This window comes from Saccopteryx leptura, chromosome 7 (genome assembly GCF_036850995.1).
Source record: "Saccopteryx leptura isolate mSacLep1 chromosome 7, mSacLep1_pri_phased_curated, whole genome shotgun sequence".
Lineage (NCBI taxonomy): Eukaryota > Metazoa > Chordata > Mammalia > Chiroptera > Emballonuridae > Saccopteryx > Saccopteryx leptura.
The window spans coordinates 85,469,256-85,486,894 of NC_089509.1; the positions used below are offsets into that span (position 1 = coordinate 85,469,256).

Genomic DNA, 17,639 nt, shown 5'->3' on the forward strand with positions numbered 1-17,639 from the left:
TTGATTAAGAAGCAACCATTTAGTTCCCACTGTTTTATTAAAACAGACATTAGCAGATAATAGGAAACATATTTAACAATGTAGCCTGCCTTTAGTTTGGGACATCATAGCTTGAGATTTTCTTCTATACTGTGTATCGGCCACGGTACATGGAAATAGGTAACTCGGGGCTGAAAGCGCGATGGGCGGGGGCGGGGAGAAGAAAATGGGAGGGAAAGGGAACGCTGACTACCTGACTACGGAGCTCCCAGCAAGAGCCCTAAGGCAGAATTCTGCTTTTGCTACTACTAATTTCCTTCTTTCTTCTTTCTTCTTCTTCTTTTTTTTTTTTTTCATTTTGAAAATGGATGGACACAAACAGAAATTGTACAAACAAAATCATTCCTTTCTCATGAGAAATGGATTCTACTAGCTAGGAACTCCCACAGCAACATCTATTCATAGCATAAAGCTTCTATCAAATGAAACATGCGACGGGCCCAACATTTCTTTTTCTCTGGGGGTCGAAAGTTAATAAAACACTCTTCTCTGGGTGTTTATTTTCTGTACACCATTATACCTGTCATGAATTCTTTGTTTTTCCTCCCACTCCCTTGGTTGATGAATCAACACCACTTGAACTGTTTTACGGCAGCTTGTGTTTACTTCACACATACCTTAACCTTCCCTTTTCTCCTCCTACTGACACACACATGCATACACACACTTTTCAACGGGAATGACGAGCTCTGTCTCTTTGAACAGTGTGTGTACACAGTGTCTAGCAGCCTCTTCAGGTGTGTGGATCCTTGACCTCCTGATTGAAATCAAGGTCTTAGTCTGCTTTTACGGCACTTAAAGATTTAACTGTGCATTTACTATCTTGGCGGGGAGGGGGGAAGAACTTGAAGAACTGGATTTCTAAGGAAGAAAGGAGAAAAGGAGAAGCCTTAAGTGTTCTGTGCGTGTGAACACATACACACAGACACGCACACATTCTGTAGTGGCAATTCTGAAAACACTACAGTGAAGGAGTTCCACTCGTTCTGAATTTGGATTTATACTCCAGACTATTAAAAGAGGACCCTCTCTTCCTTTCGCTTATAACAGCAAGTAAATGGGATTTAACAAATGACCTTGAAGCTGTGTGATTCTTTTGATTTTTAGCCAAAGAGGGTATGTTCAAGCACTTTAACAATCTTATTTTAAAGGAAATACTTGGAGACAACACTTATGGAAAAGAAACCCTTCTGAACCACACAATCATGTCTTACAATGAGAAGGAGTTATTCATCATATTCTGTACAAGAGTTAATATTAAGACTATTCCAAAGCAAGTGCCCAAACTAGTATCTAGGGAGTCCTGAGAATTTTAGAATATGTTCAAAAGAAAAAGATCCTAACTCAATTCTGTGTTATTTAATTTCTCCTGCGTAGTTCAACATCTTGATTTTCCTTATAAATTGTATATTTAGCATGAAATGTTCTCATTCCTTTGTAATCAGAAATGTGCCACCAATGCATATGAGCTCATTTCCTCGAAAGGTAACCTTGTAAACAAGCTCCCAACACTCAACAACCAACAGGCACTAACTACTTCCACACTCTGGCTCCCGGGAGGAAGCCTGCAGGCAGGAAAACAAACCCATCCTTCACTTTTACCTACACACCGTACATGTCTTTGGGCCCTTAGAGGGGGCAGTGAATTAACAACAAGGCTATGAGAACCTGTAATAAAATGCGGCAGATGTTGTCAGAATCATGCAAAATATGGACTGAAAGACCCTCAACTACCAAATTGCCCAAATCCCCTCAGACACTGGTAGCATTTGGATTAAACAGCATTTGAACCAGAGTGAAAAACACATAATTTTTCCAACACTGACATATGTTCAAAGTCAAATTATCACAAATACTTTCAAAAGGATGGCTGGTCTATATAGCATGGCATTTACTATATAAGAAACCAGACATAATTTCATGTATAAGACATTACCACAAGTACAACTTACTACTATTAATTATTGTTATATTATCATAGCTATTAATTAGAGATAGTTTTTGTGCTAGTATTAACTTATTAGTCCTCATAGCTAGCCAGCAACTTAGATACTTTATATTATTTCAATTTTCAGATGAGGAGACTGAGTCTTGGTGAAGTGAAATAATTTGTTCCAGCTCACACAGCTAGCGAATGGAAGACAAAGATTTGCACATAAGCCTGCCTGACAGCCAAGTCCCTTTGCTTTAACCACTGCTCTAGTATTGTCGCCAAATACACACATCATGACTCCACTTCTGATCAAAGATTGCCTGATACCACAACAGCCCTTGTAATATGTAACTGGTACTTAAACTGTAATATAAGTGTTGATTTAACTGAGAATGACTGCTCTTAAATTTCCACTAATATATTAGTGGAAATGACTTATTGATTAGCTTTTTAAATAAACATGCTTATGGAAAATAAACCATTTCAAAATATTTTGAAAGATCTCAACCTTCACAAGCATCTTTTGTGAAAACTATACACTTCACATACTATACTAAAAATTATACTTTATTTCTAATACCATCTAATGTTTTTAAGGAAGCCAATTTGAAACTCTTGATGGAAATATGAAAAACCTTACCTTCATAAAAAATTATAGAAAAATTTTTGTTTAAAAATTATACCTAAAATTAGCATAAATTCCAGAGAATCAACAACTCATTGGCCTAAGAAACTGAAAATAGGCTTTAAAAATAAAAATTTTACCTTTAATCTTCTTGTACTTCTTATACCATCGCCCAAACTCCTGGCACTTGGTTGCTGACACGTTGGCATAATATGTGCTATTTACAATGGATGAAATCATACTCTGTCAAGAAAAACAGAGGTATTTTCATAAGTATGAGTACTCCTGTTTAGGAACAAAAAAAAGATAAACTACAGCCCACACCAATCTCCTTTGTCTTTTAAATTTGATGGAGTCACCTTCCTGCAAATTAAACCATGAAACATTAAATGTGATTGCCTAAATTTACTATTTGTTTAACCTACACTTGCATGATGACAGGGCTTTCTCCAAAAAACCACCCCAGGGACAATGTCAGAGATGGAGGGGGCAGGACACACACATTAGACACACAGGGAAAGCACAGTTGTGATTTGGGAACCAGAGCAAAAGGTGAGACCAGAAGCTCCAGCACCCGTCCTTCTAAATAATGCCTTTCAGATGTTTCTGTTCCGATTCCAACTGCAACAAGCTAAGAGCGCCAAGACTCCGAGAACATCCGTGCTACACACTGCAGAACAACATTTAGGGAAATAAGTTAAATTAATATAATTTATAGAAACGTGTGATTAGCACTTGCGTGAGAATTCACCAAATGAAAAAATTAACAGTGCTATTTTAGAGCAGGAGAAACTAAACGTAACACTTGTACTGTGTTTCCACCAAAAATGGAGGTGAAACGTCCTGGGTGCCGCTTGCCTCCTTCTTGCCTGTCATCCTCTTCCTCCTCAACAACACCCCTTCGCTGACTTGTTTGTAATTTTGGTAGAAAGGAAAGAGAAATGTGCTGTAACTGAATTTACCACTGAAAAATTAAAATTATAGTCACACACCTTGAATTAAGTTTTCTACAGAGATATGTTTTCAGTCAATATGGCATGTTTGGACCAACATTTGTGGCAGATGTTAACTTAAACCTGAATGGCTGTGATAGTACATGTGTGTGTTTTATAAATAGATTTTTATTGCTGCAACTTATTTTACTGCTGCAAATTCTGCCTAAAAACAAATGGACATAAACAATTCAATACATCCAAATGACCTATGTAACGTTTTATATCCTGCCTTGAAATCTCATCTTCCTTTAAAAAAGTTACCCCAGATACGAAGCAGTTGAGCAAAATCTTAGAACTTTTAACAGCATTTTTCCAAAGTACATAGCTGAGATGAAAAGGATAACAATAAATCAAGGTAATGACAAGCTATTTTCCAGAAGGTTCAAATGCCAGCAAACAGTCCATCTTAGATGCCCATGTGAAACAGTTCCCTCTGTGAGTCCACAGTCTCCCTCTTTTTTAATCAGTATGCAGGACTGGTGGGGGAGGGGTTCCTAATTTAATTCACAGAAACCTCTTTGGCCCTTTCTACATAGCAGATGGCTCTCTTCCCCCAGTTACTGATCTCTAAATGACAATTCTGTTTTCTAAGGGGAGATAACAAGGAGAAACTCTTCTAATCTAAGGACCTGAACACAGCCCTAGGAATGCGAAGAGCCAGTATCACCTGGGTGTAGCACACACTCCCAGCCTTGCCTGCTGCCTGGGAGGGTCAGTGGAATCGTCATCTTCCTGAGGCCGGTTCTGCCTTGTATCCTGTTAACAAAGGAGTAAAGAAGTCTCCTGGCCAGCTGGGCTAGTTCCCTCTCGGGCTGAGCTTTCTCTCTGTCCTGGTCTGTGAGATCCTTGAGGACAGCGACTATATCTGTTTCAGTGACTGTATCTGTTTCCATTTTTTTTTCTCCCCCATGTCTAACACAGTTCTGATGTGGGATAGCTGAGTCACTAAAATATAACAGATGAAAAGGGACAGAGATGAAATTTTAAAATGCCAAACCAAAATGTCATAATAATGAAAGATTTAACATGAACGCAGGCTAGTAATAGATACACCAGCCACACTGGTGTATGTGAATAATTGCAAATGTACTTGTCATCTCTCCATGTTATTTGTATAAATGTTATCCTCTGGAAAGGCATAGGCTATCACTGTGTCAGGAGTCAGAGCTAAACCTTTTATTGCAAAATGATTTAACATCCAGAGCAAAAGGTGAGATCAGAAGCTCCAGCATCCGTCATCCAAACAATGCCTTTCAGATGTTTCTGTTCCGTTTCCAACCACAGGAGAGAAAGGCCAAAGTGGAAGTGCTGCGAGCACTGCCGGAGCTGTACCTCCTCTTCCTGGCCCTGAAGACCGGGCTCCAAACCTGCAGTAGTCTGGCCCCAGATACTCCACATTCCCCTCACTCCCTGGCCTCTGACTTGGTCTTTGCTCCAGGTGCATCTCCACTGCTACTGCACAAGGCCAGCGTCAATCGCCGCGGCAAGGAAGTGAGCGTCCGCGTGGGCTTCTGTTGGCTCTACCGCAGGTCCCACACTAAAGTCACACTCACTCATTTAAAAAGGAGCTGGCTACCCAGGGACTCTATCAGATTCCTTCTCTTCCTCAGATGATTGTAAATTAGTTTCTGTCTTTGCTAATCACAGAACAAAAGTTAAACAAGGTTAAGCTATAAACTGAACCAGAGAACTATGGATAGTAAAGAAAGAGAGCTTCCTAGATAATGAGAATATTTAGTCACAAGAAAGAACTCTGAATTTGTGGCAAATTTTATTTCTATTAAATCCCTGCAGGTCTTTACATTCAAAAAAAAAGTTTTACCATATATATTTTTATAATTCAACCTGAGAGAGCTTTAGAAACAGAAGAGGAACATCTTGGGGATATTTTAGATGAAAGGTCATGCTATGTCTTACTATTTCAGCTTCAAACACGAACATGCCCCAGCCCTCAGTTACACCTATTCCATTCTCACCGCCTGAGTCTGAATTACTGGGCCTCACTAGAAAATTCTGCACACATACTACAAGGTCATCTTAATGTTAATGGCAATTTAGTTTTAAAAAATCAAAACTTAATTCATTATAAAGAAAATTGAAAGAGGCTGACACAGACCCAGCACCTGCTGACCTTTACTCTACATGGAATAATGCTGTCCAGAGGTCCTGGGCACAGAGAAACTGTATTTGTCACATTTCATCCATTCTATAGCCACGTTTGTAAAATACTTTCATGTCACTGAGACTAGGACACATCTTACAATCAGTAGCATGTCAGACCTGATGAGATACAGTTGCAACAAAATGGGATGAGTAACGATTACCCTGCCAAAAAGATCTAATTTCCATTTACGGCTTTTTCAAATATGTGTATAATTCTGTAGTTTATGTTGCCCTTTTATGTTTTCCAATCATTCTAGAGCAACCACACAACTGGATGTTCAGGACCCCCACACCTTGTTGACAAATGAACAGGGTCTTTTTCAATCCAGAATGCAACCAAATCCTGAGTATCCGCGTTAATACAAAGCAATGCTGATAGAAATAACCCCAAAGATGCGTGTGTTGTTATTTGTAATATTTGAACGAAGGGACTATGTTTTACGGAGGGCTGTGTTAAAGTGACTTTGCATTTACTAAGCTCGCTCCACTTTGCATGGTGATAAGTCAGGAGAAAGGATGAAGAGGACACACACACAAGAGGCCGTCAAAGGGCCCCCTTCAGACACTCAGTCACAGCCATGCACAACCACAGGGAGGGTGGTGCAGACAAACTAGTTTATGAAAAAAGATATTATGTGTACAGAAATGTTTTGAGAGTTTCAGGCTTCTTTATAATTAATCATGAGATTTTTAAACATGAAGAATGTAGATAGAAGTATAACATCTAAGTGTTTGAAAATCTAGAGTGTTTGAATTGGCTCTAAGTCAAACTGTAAAAGAATATTCTAATATTGTTATTGGTACTTAATTAGATTTAAGTAGATTGCCTTATCTAAAAAGAAGTTTTCTTATAGATTCCTCAGACAAATTTTAAACTCCCTTGTTTGTTTTTGTTTTCATTTTAGAGAGGAGAGAACGAGAGAGAGAGGGGGGTGGGAAGGAGCAGGAAGCATCAACTCCCATATGTGCCTTGACCAGACAAGTGCAGGGTTTCAAACCTGCGACCTCAGTGTTCCAGGTTGATGCTTTAACCACTGTGCCACCACAAGTCAGGCCTCCCTTGTTTGTTTTTTACTAGCCCAGAGAATAGTTACCATGTATGACTGTAAGTACAGTTCTAATTTTGAAGTTAAGGCCCCAGAAGTTCAGAATGAAGCATCTTGTCTGACGTCAAACAGCAATGGAAAACACCACAGAGAGACACTCCTACCAGGTCACACTATTCCATGGGTCTCTTAAGAAGGAAAACTAATTAATGAAAGAAAGAAAATATTCACCATCACCTTCATCTGCTGGCACAAACTCAAAAGTGGATACTTACTGCAACTAATTCTAATTCTTCAGACCAAGCAAGAAACAAAGTGACCAAAAATAAAACAACAGTGTGACCTCAGGCCCCTTCTATGAATTAATTAAGTTTAGACATGGACAAAACCAAGAAATCCAAAAGGTAATTTAAAACTTAATAGGAAAAGCAAAACAATAAACACGAGTTAAGATGATTTCTACAATACACTTAGAAAGTGAGCGTCCTCTTTTCCTCCCAAAAAAGATAAAATAATTGGACATTCTTCACTGCCTTCCCCTTGGCCCAATGAGATTTGTATGAACAGAAATATTATACCAAAAGTAGCTAACTTGCAGGTACATAATACAGTTGCCATAAAGAAAAAGAAGAAGAGAAAGAAGAAGAAAGAGGAAGAGGAGGAGGAGGAAGGGGAGGAGGAAGAGGAGAGGAGGAAGAAGAAGAAGGAGAAGAAGAGAAGAAGAAAGAGGAGGAGAAAGGAAGAGGAAGAAGAGAAAGAGGAAGAAGAAGAAGGAGGAGGAGGGGAGGGGGGAGGAGGAGGAGGAGGAGGAGGAGAAGGAGGGGGGGAGAAGGAGGAGGAAGGGGGAGGAGGAGGAGGAGGGGGAGGGGGGAGGAGGAGGAGGAGAAGAAGAAGAATTTAAAACCAAAGTGAATGGTTAGACATTTGTCAGTGAGAATGTCCTCTCTGAGCAAGAAGAGCCAGAGTAGGAGGAGGAGCTGGCATCTCCTGGCCTCTTTCTCCACGTTAACATGGGTGATAAAGCATGATGCAGGCACTAAATAATACAGCACATACATTCTTTGCTCATTTGGAGCTTCTTTATTCTGCTTTCTGAAGTGCTAAGGACATATTGAACATTAGATTATAATAATATTCCAATTAAGTAGGGGAAAGGGAAAAATCTGGTTTAAAAGAATTAATTTGTCATAAGAAATTCATGTAGCATCATGTGGCAGCCTTCCTATCCCTTTCCTGAGCTATAGTATCAGAATTGAACACCTTCACCACTGTAGGTGAAAGAAACACTTCCTGTGGACGTTGGTATATAAAAAGGCTCCACCTGAGAGCTTCCCTCCTAAGTAGCTGCTGAATGGCTTGCTCATCCAATGGTGGCACCCTCATCTGTGAAACGGGGATAGTGGTACCTGCGATAGAGGTATCTGTGAAACTGGGACAGTGGTACCTGCGTGAGGATTCAGAGAGTGATTTGTGGATAAGTGCTAACACAAGATGCGGGGTCAATAAATGTCAGCTCTCTCCCCCCTGTGCAATCATTTCATATGGTCATCTCAATCACCCAGTCAGGAATTCTTTTCAAGCTGTCACTTTTGAGCCTTCTTCAACATGAATTCGTGAGGTTATTAGGCCTAACACTGAAACACCCTTGCATGAAAATAACTTAAAGGTACAGTTGGCAACTGGTTAATACAAGACAGGTGCATCCTCATTTCATACACAAATTTAAGATAAAATTAAACAGACAACTGGCAATGGTTAACCCAAGACTGGTCCAGCAGTTATCCACTTCTCCATAGATGAGATGCGATCAATTTGTTTTCGTCTATTGGCAAAACTGGCTGCCTGATTTCACTGCCAGATTATTTTGGCAAAATGTACATTTAAGTTAGTCCTTTAATGATCCCCAAATGGACAAGGCTTGCTTGGAATGACAGAAATAATTATCTTACAGTCTATTTTTTTTTTCTTTTTTTGGGGAAAGGGCATCTTTATTTTTTATATTAATGTATTGGTTTTAGAGAGAGAAGGGGAGAGAGACAGAGAGAAAGAAGATTGATCTTCTCCTGTATGTGCCCTGACCAGGGATTGAACCCGCAACCTTTGCATATTGGGTAGATGCTCTATAACCAACCAAGCTATCCAGCCAGGGCATACAGTCTATTTCTTAAAAACACTGTACATGCTATTTCACCATCATACTGGAAATTTAGTAACGTTTTCACAGTTCAACAACTTCAGTCAGTCATTTTGTTCCTCAAATATTTGATAGCAAAACCCCAACTAGGGACATGAGACAGAGCTATCAAAACATATCTACATGCTAAGTGATGTAGGCCAACACAAAAGGACAAATGTTCTGTGATTTTACTTTCATGAGGTACCAAAAAAAAGCAAATTCGAAGAGACAGAAAACAGAACAGAGATGATGAGGGTCTACGGAGGAGAGGGTAAGGGGGAATCGTGGATTAATGGTTATAGACTTCCTGTTAGGAATGATGAGAAGTTTAGAAATAGAGAGTGGGGATGGCTGCACAACATGTGAATGTAATTAATGACACTGAACTGCAAACTTAAAAATGGTTTAGAAGACAAACTTCATGTTATATATTTTTTACCAGAGGAAAAAGAAGATTTTTTAAAGCATATCTATTATTGTCACAGAGAACAAGTTGGTGGGGTAAGGGAAAAGGAGACACTGGAAGGTTCATTAATTTACCAATTATTTATTTTTTCAATACAATTTTCAGTAAACAAGATGGATATTTTTATGTTTTTTATTTTATATTATTTTTTTGTGACAGAGACAGAGGGAGGGACAGATAGGGACAGACAGACAGGAAGGAAGAAAGATGAGAAGCATCAATTCTTTGTTATGGTACTTTAGTTGTTCATTAGTTGCTTTCTCATATGTACCTTGACCAGGAGGCTACAGCAGACTGAGTGACCCCTTGCTCAAGCCAGTGACCTTGGGCTCAAGCTGGTGAGCCTTGCCCAAACCAGATGAGCCTGCGCTCAAGCTGGCGACCTCAAGGTTTCAAACCTAGGTCCTCCATGTCCCAGTTTGAGGCTTTATCCACTGCGCCACTGCCTGGTCAGGCAATATGGGTCTTTTCAGTCATTCCATTTTATCATCATCACAACCTTTGAGGTTAAAAGGCAGGTACTGTGAGCCATACTTATTTTAATGGATCAAAACTCTGAGAATTGGGGTTTTATCATTTAACTCCTCCTCAATTAAGAATAAATAAGTCAGCCTGATCAGGCGGTGGACAAGTGGATATAGCATCAGACTGGGATGCAGAGGAACCCAGTTCAAAACCCCAAGGTCGCCAGCTTTAGCACAGGCTCATCAGGCTAGAGCGCGGGCTCACCAGCTTGAGTATGGGGTTGCTGGCTTGAGCATGGGATCAAACACACAACCTTATGGTCACTGGCTTGAGCCCAAACATTGCTGACTTGAAGCCCTGGGTCGCTGGCTTGAGCAAGGGATCACTTACTTTGCTATAACCCCCCACCCCAGATCAAGGCATATATGAGAAAGCAATCAATAAACAACTAAGGAGACAAAGGAGCCGCAGTGAAGAATTGATGCTTCTCATTTTTCTTCCTTCCTGTCTGTCTGTCCCTATTTGTCCCTCTCTCTGTCTCTGTCACAAGAAAAAAAAAATAAGCCAGATGACTGGTGGTGGCACAGTGGATAGAGTGCCAACCTGAGATGCTGAGAACCTAGGTTTGAAGCCCTGAGGTCTCCGGCTTAAGCACCAGCTGATCCAGCTTGAGCACAGGATCTCTAGCTTAAGCACGGGGTTGCTGGCTTGAGTGTGGGGTCATTGACATGGCCCCATGGTTACTAGCTTGAGCCCAAAGGTCACTGGTTTGAAGCCTGAGGTTGCTGGCTTGAGCCCAAGGTCACTGGTTTGAGTAAGGGGTCACTGGCTCTGCTGTAGCCCCCTGGTCAAGGCACGTATGAGAAGCAATCAATGAACAACTAAAAGTGCCACGACTACGAGTCGATGCTTCTCATCTCTCTCCCTTTCTCTTTCTCTTTCTCTCTCTCTCTCTCTCTCTCTCTTGTGCTAAAAATAATAATAATAATTAGCAACAGAATGACATATTCATAACATTTTCAAATTGGAACAGTGAGGTAAGACCATTTAATAAGGGAGATCTGCACCTAAGGTACTAGGCTGTTTGAGTGACCTTGTAGCTGAAGGAAGAGGCTAGAACTGGTGACTCAGAGGGTCATCAGAGGAAAGGAAGAGACTGTCAGAGCTTAGACACATTTTCAAAGCTGAAATCAAAAATAAATACACAGACACACAAGCACAACCTATACTTTCAAAGCATCTGGCCAGAGAATAGCTAAATCATGACTTCCTTTCCTTTAAATATGTACGCCTCAGGCTCTAATTGTTGCCCTTTTATGGACTTTCCCACTCTCCTTTTGCTATCAAGGGGACTCTTTTGAACTGCAGACCACTGGGATGTTCAAGAAAATATATACTAGCCACTGAATCATTCCTTTATGCAACTACCAAATTTGAGTGAGAAAATATCTAATATGGTTTGGTTTGATGATAATAAGGAAGAAATACTTTAAAACAAACATCTTTTACCCATGAGCTGAGTCTATTTTTTTTTTTTAAGTGAGTATAAGGAAAATACAGAGACAAACTGCTGCATGCACCCTGACCAGGATCCACCAAGCTAGCCTTGTCTGGGGCCAATCAATGCTCTGCCTACCTGGGGCCATGCTCATAGTGAGCTATTAATTTTTAGCCCCTGAGGCAGAGGTTCCATGGAGCCATCATTAGCACCCAGGGCCAACGTGCTTGAACCAATCGAGCCATGGCTGTTGGAGGAGTAGAGAGAGAGAGGAAAAGTAGAGGGAGAGGAGAGAAGCAGATGGTTGCCTCTCCTGTGTACCCTGACTGGGAATCAAACCCATGACAGCCACACTCCAGTGTGCTTTCCTCTTCCTAGATTGAAGACTTAGTCTCTCATAGTCACCACTATATCCCAAGCCCATTGTAAAGTACCTCTTAGTTGGGACTCCAGTAATGCTGGTGGAATATACTCTCTAATTACTTTTAGCTTCTTAGGGGAAAAAAAACGCATTCTTTCTCATATTATGTAAGTTGAACTTCAAAAAAATGTATGTACCTCTTCTCCTGCAACCACCAACGAAGCAAGTGAGCTTGTCTCCACACAGAAACGCAATCTAGCTATGTAATTCAGGTGAATAATCTGGGATGTCTGAGGGGAATAACTGTAGGATTAATGGTGGGGTTGGGGTGCACAGTACATGCCCATAATGGCTGAGGATTACCTCAATGAGATAAATGTTCTGTAATCACACAGCATTCCAGAAGCCTAAGTCAAATCTCCCCCAAATCTAAACAACAGAACCAAGCCCCTATTTGACTAACAATGTGCTGGGCATTACCGATCAACTTTCCTAGTTCAAAACGTTCTAGAGCTGCCAAGACACTGTAAAATTAATACAACTTTTCATTTGTCACCACTTTCTAGCACATTTTTATATTTAACTCTTTAAACCTATTAGAATGGAACAGTAGAACTCAACTGGTAGTGATTTGCTCCCTTCATTGGATAATTGGCAATGTCTGGAGACATTTTAGTTTCAACTAGAGGGAGGGAGGATGGGGACATGCTACTGACATCCAATGAGCAGAGGCCAGGGATGCTGCTAGACATCCTGAATACACAGAACAACCTCCCACCGCGAAGACTTATCCAGCCCAGAAGGTTAATACAGCCAAGGCTGGGAACTCCCGCGTTAGACCCACCACTACGTGGAAGATATATATATATATTGTGCTGAATGCTGAGAACATAAACATAAATGAGACTTGACTTCTGCTACTGTGGGCAATTCATCGAGTGATGGGAACAGGCAGATAACCCTGACACCGGGCTGTGATAAGTGCCGTGACAGAGGTGTGCACAAAAGGCTTCTAAGAGCAGAAGCGACTACCTCAGCTGGGAGGTCAGAGTACTTCATCAGCAGTGAGTTTCCAGCTGTTGAAAGATGAGTCCACCAAGTAGAAGAGAGCGGTGCATATGAGGAAAATCAGACACAAAAGCAGGCGTTGCACTGAAGGACTCTGGCATCATCGGCGTTGTGTGCAAGGGCTGCCAAAGCCAGCCACTAACACGGTACATCTCCCAAAGCGGCCAGTCTCACAAGCACAGGAGGAGGTTAAGAGTTTAGCAGGTGAAGTGATTGTTATGGCTTTTTTTTTTAACGTATCAAAAACACAGGTATATTGAGGAGAATATAAACTTTGTGTGAATTTTTAAAAGAACACAAGAAGCTACTTTGTAAAACTGGTAATACTAAGGGTGCAAGGGTGCTAGTTTGGTTCCTCCCACCTCAGGAATATTTTTGTGAAGTTTGAAGAATAGCAAATGTGCAAATAATTAATTCCGTGTGTCTGGAGCACAGAGCAGGGGCAGGTAGAGGGAGGAAGCCGGCTCTAGCGGGACACCGGGCTGGACAGGGTCATCCTGACGGTTCTGACAGCCTATGCAGTAGCGCTTGTACTTCCCACAGGCCGGGGTGGGGGTGGGGGGGGAGGATCACAGGTGAGGAAACGGCACATGGAATATACTGCTGGAGAAGCAGGTGGCAGGAGACGCGTGACGACTAAATTCCTTCAGATGAGAGGTGATGAAAGTCTAAACAAGGCAACGGCACAAAGGAGGACGGCTTTAGATGCGGAAGTGGTGGGATCCACAGGATCACACCTGAGAGACGGCGGCTGCGCGACCAGGTGGGCGAGCAACGAGAGCAGAACACGGGGGAGAAAGCTTTTTTCACAGTAGGAGTAAAGACGATCTCTTGTCTGAACCCCAAGACAACCTGTGAATTATGGAAAATAGGTAGATACTCTCATGTCCCATTTACAGATGAGTTTAAGGAAGCCCTGAGGGTGGAGGTCTTGCCAGGATCACACATCTGGCATCAAAGAACTGACATTAGAGCTCAGGGCTCCCGGCATGTGATTTGGGTTCTTCCCATTCATGCCCTCTCTCTAGTCACATTGTATAGTTATAATCAAACCTGATAATCATGTTAGATCAGTTTGGAGCAAATTTCCATAGCCCGTAACAGCCTTCCTTGGACAAAATTCTGAAGTGATATGTTAGGAGCTTGTCCACTTCCAGGCAAAGCCCATTTTGACTTCCATGTAAATCCAAAACACAATTAATTGTGACTAACTGTGAAATTCAGGACAAATGATAAGAAGAAATTTTCCTAAATTGTTCTTTATCCAGTCCCCTGTGTATGACCAGAAGAATTCAAAATATTTATTTTTATTAATTCACGAGCAATCACACTGGAATAGATCAAAGTTCTAGCAGCTGGCCTTGGCTCCTACACACATACTGACAGGCAGGTGTTGAAATGGCCAGGCAAGCACTGTAAGTTCAAGGGCAAGCACATACCGTCTATGATCAGTGCACTAAAATTGAAGTATCACTTTTCCTCCCAGTGCATTTCCACCTGGGGAATTCACTACAAAATCTCTACCAATGTGTGTGATGCAAAGATCATCTCTCTGCTAGACAGTGCAAGGCTCAATAAATAAATATAAATAAAGATGGGACTGACATGGTGGACTCACTCCATTGACCAAGTAGTGCAATGATTTGAAGCCTGAGCTTTGGCAGGGGAGGTCTGGGTTAGGGTCTCAGCCTGTCACTGAACCAGCTGAGTAAACTGAGGCACATAAAGTGCTTCTCCCTGGATTTCTTGATCTATAAAATGGAGCCACTGATACATATCTCCTATAAAAATTAAAGATTGCAAATGTGAAATGTTTTAATACACTCCCATTACCTGAAAGTTTTGAGTAACTGATATCTTCTATGCTACAACAAAAAGCACCATAATCTCCATAATTTTTCCACCTAAAATATAATGTGACTCTGTAAGTAAAATACAGCTGTCTAAGCAGATGTGCCCCTTCCTAGAAAGCCCACCGGTGGCTTTTCACCTTTCACAGACTCCTCCTGGAGATACTGACCTGGGAGAGAGGGCATTCTTTGGCTAATGTGCTCTGGTTCATCTCCTTGAGCAGTTCCTTTAAGGCGTTGCGGACTGTGGCGTGGTTCCACTGCTCCGCAGGCAAATCTTCCAACTTCGAACAGCTAGAAAACAGCAAGAAGGAACAACGTGCAGACCTTAACAAAGGGCCCTGACCGCAGAGGCGCACGGTGCCGCCGCGGTCACGACTGGGTCCTGTGTCAGCATTCAAAGAACTGCTGAAGAACGGGATCTAATGAGGGCACCACGTGAGGGAAGGGGAGCGAAGGACTGCTTCCCTAGGGCCTTGACGGAGCCCAACAGTCACTTCAAGTGGTTATCACACTAGCCTGAGAAAAACAGTCACTCTGGATATGAAGACATGCTAATTTCTAAAAATAAGCTTTCTCTAACCTGCTGATGGAAATGGTATGGCAATACGAAACGAACTTCCACAGTGCAAATTTAATTATTGGACATTCCTAAAGTTAAATGTAAAGAAGTGTTCCATCAGATTTGATGGTTAAAGGCCCAACTTTCCATCTCAGAGCCTAATTCAGAGATGTTACTTCCTAATCAAAAAATAACTTTTAAGAGAAGGCACCAAAACATTCCGAGATGAGGATGGAAATTGTGAGTTCCTTATTAAAGGACAAATTCTCGAAAAGGGGAAAGTTCAAAACGTTTACACTAAGGGACCATGTTTAAATTCCGTGACTTTCAGGGATTTTACACAGAACCTCTAGATTCTTTAAAAGAGGCATAGTTTGTTCTGGAAGCTGTATCTGGATGGCGGGGCGGAGACAATTCCCAGAACCTCTGCAGGCCATCAGAGACAGAGAAGAAGAGAGGCGCTGTGGCCACGCCCCTTAGTAAGTCTGCTACCGGGGCGGAACCCTGGCCCTCCCGGACACAAACTCAAAGCAGCAGAGGTGTTTATTCTTCAAATACTATGTGCTAAGCATTTAACCAGAGGACGCATTAAAGTTGGGGCTGCGGAAAGTTCCCCTTTATGGGCTGCAGAGTTTTAATGATTTATCAAGCTTCCCCTAGGTTACCACTTCACTGCTTCTGAAAACAGAACATAAAACAGTTGGAATGTGGACTATAAAGATGCCTGGTGAAGTGGCCCTCCTTCCCCCCCTCTCTCTCCTTTCTCTCATGTCGCCCACTGCCCACACATTAACACAGACAGGACACGCTCCTCTCTGTGGCGACTCTGATGGGACGGAGACGCTGAGAGTAAGGAAGGGCGGCTGTTCGGAGACACCCACCTTTGTAACTGGATTTTCAACGTCACAACATGATAGACGTCTTGCAGCATGTCGGCCACGGTCGCGTCGGGCGCATCCGTCACATAGCTGAGGGGGAGAGGGTTCCACCGCCCCAGCTTAATTATTCCTGCACAGAGAAGAAAAACACAATAAACACATATCTGCTATTTATTAAGCCTTCCCATTGTTTGTTCAGTGTTAAGAAGGTCATTCAATAGTCAACACTCAAGGCCCACTCGGAGAAATTTTACAACTCAGTGCAATAACCTATTTCTCTCTGGCTGACAATGGGGTTAACTCTACAGAAAGATGAGAATACAGGGATGAGGTTCAATGATGGACAATCACTTATTTTATGTTTTGCTGTTTCTTAAATTACGTAGAAAGCCATAAGGATACTTCCTTCCCCCAAAGTCTTATTTCACACTCTAACTTAAGACTGATGCTAAATATACCAGACTGCTGATTTCATAGACCAAAAAAAAAAAAAAGGCGAGTTTTAAGTAAATATAAGATTTGGTTTTGAATTGTACAAGAAAATTCCTGTGTGTGGTCTCAGCACATACACAGTCACATCCTGACTGTGGTATGACCCCCAGCATGAGGTGCATTCAGGATTCACTTCCAGATTCTCATTTTGCCGGGCAGAGGCCTTGTTTTCCAAATAGCACAATGATTGACCACTGATCACAAATAACAGAGATGCCTTCAACTCCCTTTTTTTTTTAATTCCTCAGCTCTACTTAGAGTGACAATGGTACCCTTTCCTGTGGGATTCCTGTGGCCTATGGTAAACACATGACAGTGGAGAGAGAATGAAAATCCTGGTCCATCTTAGGCTACACGGAGCAGCAGTTTCAGGAAGACCCTTGTCACAGGAAGTTTCATGTGAAAATGCTAACGTATTCTTAAGATGGACTCATCTTATCTGGGCGTATATAACATTGATGGAGAAAACTGAAAAAAAAAATCCCTTTCATAAACAACACAGAGTAACAAAAATTTTATTTGCATGTTATGAAAAATCTAATGGACAAAGTCAGAAATTGTCACACATACACACTCACACACAGCAGAAGAAAAAACAGCATTTGTATTTTTATTTTTGACAGTACAGGTAAGTCCAACGACACAGTTCTTTCAAAAATATTTTTTATCCTAAAAGACAGAGGACACCTATATACCCCAGTAAGCTTTTAAAAGCTTCTCACAATGATGCTGAATAGCTGTGGGGTGAAACTCCAATAACAGGAAGCGAGCTCTCTGGTCAGGCCATGTCCTGTCCAAGATGAAATAAATGAATGCGCAATGCCTGACATAATGCTTGAAAACAGGGAATAAACAGAACAAAAATATTAAAATGATGCACTGTTTCAGTATTAAGATTTAACAATCTGGTGCTGAATATGCTGCAGTATAAATAGTGCCTGGACTCAGATCCAATAAAGTAACACAGCTCTCATTCATAGTACCGTATGTCTCCAGTTCTGGCTCCTTAAGTCATATTGCAC

At 41.5% G+C, this 17,639-nt stretch overlaps 1 protein-coding gene across 3 annotated transcripts in view; it reads right to left on the reverse strand.

The window, feature by feature from the left end:
- The window catches only part of SATB2 (SATB homeobox 2), a 194,886-nt gene that overhangs the window by 98,756 nt on the left and 78,491 nt on the right, over window positions 1-17,639 (reverse strand). For all 3 annotated transcript variants that reach the window (XM_066345909.1, XM_066345910.1, XM_066345908.1), the window contains 3 exons: window positions 16,129-16,255; window positions 14,856-14,979; window positions 2,738-2,840 (listed from right to left, as the gene is read on the reverse strand). In XM_066345909.1, coding sequence (XP_066202006.1) covers window positions 2,738-2,840; window positions 14,856-14,979; window positions 16,129-16,255 — 354 coding nt within the window. The remainder of the gene's footprint in view (window positions 1-2,737; window positions 2,841-14,855; window positions 14,980-16,128; window positions 16,256-17,639) is intronic.